This window comes from Penaeus vannamei, chromosome 12 (genome assembly GCF_042767895.1).
Source record: "Penaeus vannamei isolate JL-2024 chromosome 12, ASM4276789v1, whole genome shotgun sequence".
Classification (NCBI taxonomy): domain Eukaryota; kingdom Metazoa; phylum Arthropoda; class Malacostraca; order Decapoda; family Penaeidae; genus Penaeus; species Penaeus vannamei.
Genome location: NC_091560.1, coordinates 12521440 through 12526439, shown reverse-complemented (window position 1 = coordinate 12526439; position 5000 = coordinate 12521440). Strand labels below are relative to the sequence as shown.

The 5000-nt window shown below is 46.0% G+C and overlaps 1 protein-coding gene across 1 annotated transcript in view; it reads left to right on the top strand.

Moving 5' to 3' along the window:
- The window catches only part of Ih (hyperpolarization activated cyclic nucleotide gated potassium channel Ih), a 66993-nt gene that overhangs the window by 41047 nt on the left and 20946 nt on the right, over positions 1–5000 (top strand). The window contains exon 8 of the mRNA XM_070127626.1: positions 705–923. Coding sequence (XP_069983727.1) covers positions 705–923 — 219 coding nt within the window. The remainder of the gene's footprint in view (positions 1–704; positions 924–5000) is intronic.

Below are 5000 nucleotides of genomic sequence, written 5' to 3'. Positions count from 1 at the left end.
ACATATATATATATATATATATATATATATATATATATATATGTGTGTGTGTGTGTGTGTGTGTGTGTGTGTGTGTGTGTGTGTGTGTGTGTATGTATACATATAAATATAATTGTTCGTCATTTCTATGTGTTACCGACCGACACCGATTAAACATGAATTTAAACTAGATCATTTTCCAAAATATCTTCAGGTATAGGTCTTATGGTGAGCGCATCCTTATTTCAGCAATGGGACAGACATATAAAATCAGCCTTAAAGATGTATTGTATATGAAATCATGTAAAGTTTTGTCAGTTTTTTTCATTCACGAGAAGGAGTCTTCCTAAGAGTCTTCTTAGTGAAATCAAACAGTTGAAGCAAGAAATTAAAGTACCACTTAAAGGCAGAGCAACTGGTTTTAAGGTCATGTTAGAGAACTTGCAAATGTTAAAATAATTGTTTTTTTTCAGGGATACGCAGAAAATATTCTTTTCTAGGATAATAGTCAGCTCTTAATGTCATGATATAATTTCAGAGTAATTAATTCATTTGAACTGGTTATTATCCTTGTGATGAATGATAGTATTCATGATATAGTATTTTGCCACAGTGAAACCAGATTTTTTTCAAGTCAAAAACCATTACTGTGGAAGTCCGGTGCCTTGTGTCCGTCTGCACCGAGCGCCCCTGCACTTGCTTCACCCGTGTGGCGACCTTTGCAGAAATCCTACTGGCTGGAGCAGTATTCGTGGGCGTTCTTCAAGGCCATGTCCCACATGCTGTGCATCGGCTACGGGCGCTTCCCGCCGCAGAACCTGACGGACCTGTGGCTGACCATGATCTCCATGATCTCGGGCGCGACCTGCTACGCGCTCTTCATCGGCCACGCCACCAACCTGATCCAGTCGCTGGACTCCTCCCGCCGCCAGTACCGCGAGCGGGTAGGTGTCCGCCGCGCTCCTGCGCTCCCCTCTCTCGCACTCACGCTCTCCTCTCTCTTCTCTTCCAGGATTCCTTTTGGTTAGAACAATACTCTTGGGCTTTATTTAAAGCCATGTCCCATATGCTGTGTATCGGGTACGGTCGGTTCCCCCCGCAGTCGTTAACCGACATGTGGTTGACGATGCTGTCGATGATCTGCGGCGCGACGTGTTATGCGCTCTTCCTGGGTCACGCCACCAACCTCATCCAGTCACTGGACAGCTCGCGGAGACAGTACCGGGAGAAGGTGAGTACCGGGTCTGCTACCGGGCCGTCCATCCCTCAGCCGAGTGTGGGCGTGGGGGCGAGATGGTGACCCCGAGCCTTCCACAGTGTGAATGTAGTGTGCTGCATGAAGGTGTACTTTGCATGACCGCCGCCGGGCTGCTCCAGCTTGCCGCGCCCGCACCCGCAACCGCAGCTAACACGCCCCACCTCCCCCAAAGTCAGTCCCGCCGCCGCTAGCCAACACAGCCTTTGCTCCGAGCATCTCTACACCTCGCCGCCTCCTCACGCGCCTTCCTCTGCACCCCTCCCTTGGCACACCCCTCCCCTCCCTCCCTCCCTCCCTCCCAGTCCTCTATCCCGCCTGCGCTCCCCCCCCTCCCCGCAGCAGCAGCGGAGGGCCGCAGGGCGGACCGCAGGCCGCGGCTGAGCCGGCTGCCGGGCCTGAGGTCCCACCGGGCCACGCGTGAGGGAGGGTGAGTAACAACGCTTGACGCAGCCACCAGACCTCCATTACCCTTTTCTCTTTAAGCACATATTCTGAGAACCAAAATTTTTGTTGCACCTTTTACTATACGTCTATACTAAGACTTCCGGTTCCCCCATGCGAGGAGAAACAGAGCTGGAGGTGATCATCTCAGTATCAGATCATTGACCACATTCCGCTGTTCTTGTGAAGCATCTCACAGCCATCTTCTCAATGACTTGAATATGCCTGCATTTTGTACAAATCTTCCTTCACATTCTCCTCATTTTACACATCAACTGCTTGACATAGCAGAATGCTTTGGATTTTCCACTAAGATATTACAATTTTGGCTTATGGGTGCATGAGAATACGTCTGAACATCAGTGGCAGTAGATCACGTACAAAATCAGCGTCAGACTTGCACCTCCGGAATAGATTTCAAAGAGAGAGAGAAGCTGCATTGCTGTTCGTGTTACCAGGCAGCTCCTGTATGCGTCAAGGCATGAGTATGGTACCATGTGAAGCAGGTACTTGTTTAGCCTAACAGCGTTCGTTGCACTTTAACTCATAAGCTAATGGCTTTGTAGGAATACTTATAACCTTGCTCGGTTATAGGTGTTCTTCAAAAACAAGGTGTAGTTAAGCCGCTAACTCCATAACATTGTCCATTTTCAAACCGTGTTATGATGCTGGGAGTATTACGTTCCAATGTTTGCTGATAGCAGAAGCTTAGCCTTTCACAAAGCGCCTTCTGTAATGAATGAACAGTCTGTAGCCACGGCTTTTTGTGTAAAGCACATGAAATCATGATGAATTGCGATTCCACAGTCAAAAAGAAACGCATGCACCGCCCTCTTCGAGACGATTGCGGGTTTGGATTTTGTCACAACGAATTGGATCTCATGTGTCAACCTCTGCCACTGACGCGGACGTGTTAGTTTCCTAGTGGAAGTTTGCCCAGGGAAGGCCAGACGGTAGCAGATTCGGCTACTCACCTCCTTTTGTGAGATCAAGTCAGCCTTATTTTGAAACCCAATCCTTCATCATTTTGTTATGGCACTACTAATCCATCGAGTTTAATTAGTATTATCGTTTCTCTTGGTTTCCTTTGTTTTATCATTTCCGTGCTGTAGAGCGTTCTTTTTTATACCTAAGAGGCTGTTGGATTGTTATTTGGTTTATAGTAAACACATGATTTAATTTTGTGTGTACCTTTCTACCCTTCAAAATTAGGATAGATTGATACTTAATGCAGAATGCTTGCATGTGTTTACATAATCCTAGACACTTCGGCAGGTCATCACCGTAGTGTACACATTAACAACTTCATTTTTTGGTTTTGTTTATCCATTTGTTTTTTACCTCCCGACGTCCTCCACATATCATAGAACCTCCTGTGAACCCCACCAGCCGCGACCGTGCCATGATTGGATGATGTTCTTAGGGTTGGCTCAAGCCACAAAGGAAATTTTTGGAGATCTCGACTCTTTTCAGTCGAGATGCCGGGAGCTTTGTCGTCCACACGGCTCCTCCCTCCCCGCCGCCTCCAGCCACCACTGTCATAGCTTACACACTCTCTGATACTGCCCCCTCGTGGACAACCTCGCGTGTGCTGCTTCCCAGTAGAGACTCTGGACCCGAAGACAGAAAGACAGCAGGAGAGTCCCAGGCTGCAGATGTGGTGACCAGCTTCAGGGAGGTCAGGTGGCACCCGGCCTGTGAGTGAGCCACTAAAATCTATGTGTTGGATTTATTCATAAAAGGCAGATTGGCGAGACTCTCTCACGTGTTTCATACTTTTTAACTCCTCTCAAAACTCAGCCGCTTGAACTTCATTTATTATTGTAGCTTTTGTACATTAAGAGTCTTCTTAGCTCTACCTTTTGTGAAGAGGAATATTGAAGTGGGGTGAGCGGGGCCGCGGGTTGGGGAGCAGACCTGTGCAGGGGTAACAACAACCTGCTGTAGACTTCATCCGTCAGCTACAGCACCAGTTTCTAGTTTTATCCCGTGTAGAGCTGTCCTAGACAATCCCTTAGGTTTGTTTCAGCAACCCACTACCTGTGCTGAGGCCCCTCCACCCTTACCCCCTCGCTCAGCCAGGGTGGACCAACACCAGTCACCTAGCCAGTTGTTTATCATGTAATCTCCATGTTCCTCAGATGTGTGTCTCGTGTCTTTTTTTTTTTTTTTTACAAAGATGTTAGATAATAATGAATGGTAATGAATGAGCAGGACTGTAATCACTCTAAAGAATGGGGGAGCAAATATTACCTCTACGCATTTCATGATTATTGTACTTAACAGTGTGACTCAACTTTGCTGTGATGAAATCTCTCTTTCGTGATCAAGTGTCGCAAGAGCTTTGACGTGTCAGATATCTTTCAACATCCTGGATATGGGGTCATTTCTGCATCGTGCCACCCTAACCTGGCTTTAGCTTGTGATCCTCCTACTCGGTGTCGTAAACTAAAGGTTGCATGACGATGGGTAGACTAAACTTAATAGTAGTCAAGTAGTAGAACAATGGGCTAGCAAGTGGAGATATCTAGAAGTTTCCTTTAGTGCTTTTTCTTAGGTGTGGAGGGAGCGACCCCAAGAGCCGGGTAGCGGCGCGAAGGGTCGAACCGTTAGTGGCGTGGGATGGTGTTCATGACGCTACAGTAAAGATTGTAGAGGTCACCGTTGTAGCTGCACCACACTCTATACCGATACTCTACCTCGAGAGCCTTTCCTCCTTCTTGTAGAATTATCATCATAGATCAGTAATGTGATACTAACCAAAGAGTGATTTTACCACAGCTTAGACTAGCCTCTTTGTATTTTATCTGCACGGAAATAGAAACAGATGCATTTCAAAGAGAAAGAGTGTTTTTTCAGTACCAAAAGAACCGCCCAACTTAGGTGTTTCAAGATCTGTTAAATGTGTCAGTTATAGCTCTAGTTATAATAACTCTTCCCTGAAAACAGAAATGTGTGCTCTTGAGGTACTTCTTAAGATGGCAGGTTAAGATTCTTTTTAACTGATGCAGGCTGTCGAGCGATATGATTAAAAAAGATAAGTAAAAGAAATAATAAAAGAAGAATAAGTTCTGGCAAATGGCATTTTAACTGGCAGATGACAAGCCCTAAAGTCACATCAAAGAATATTTCTATATAGCTCTCTTGTCTCCCAGGAAGGTACCTCGAATGCATAAGACATTGATGTTTCGTGTTTACCAGTATCCAAGATGGCCGTTTTGACCATCAGGGATATTTTTTAACCAATGTGCTTGTATTTCAGTCTTTTTCTTCCAGGTCTTCTAGGGTCTTCGTGCGTGTGTGCTTTATCTGTTTATCTTTT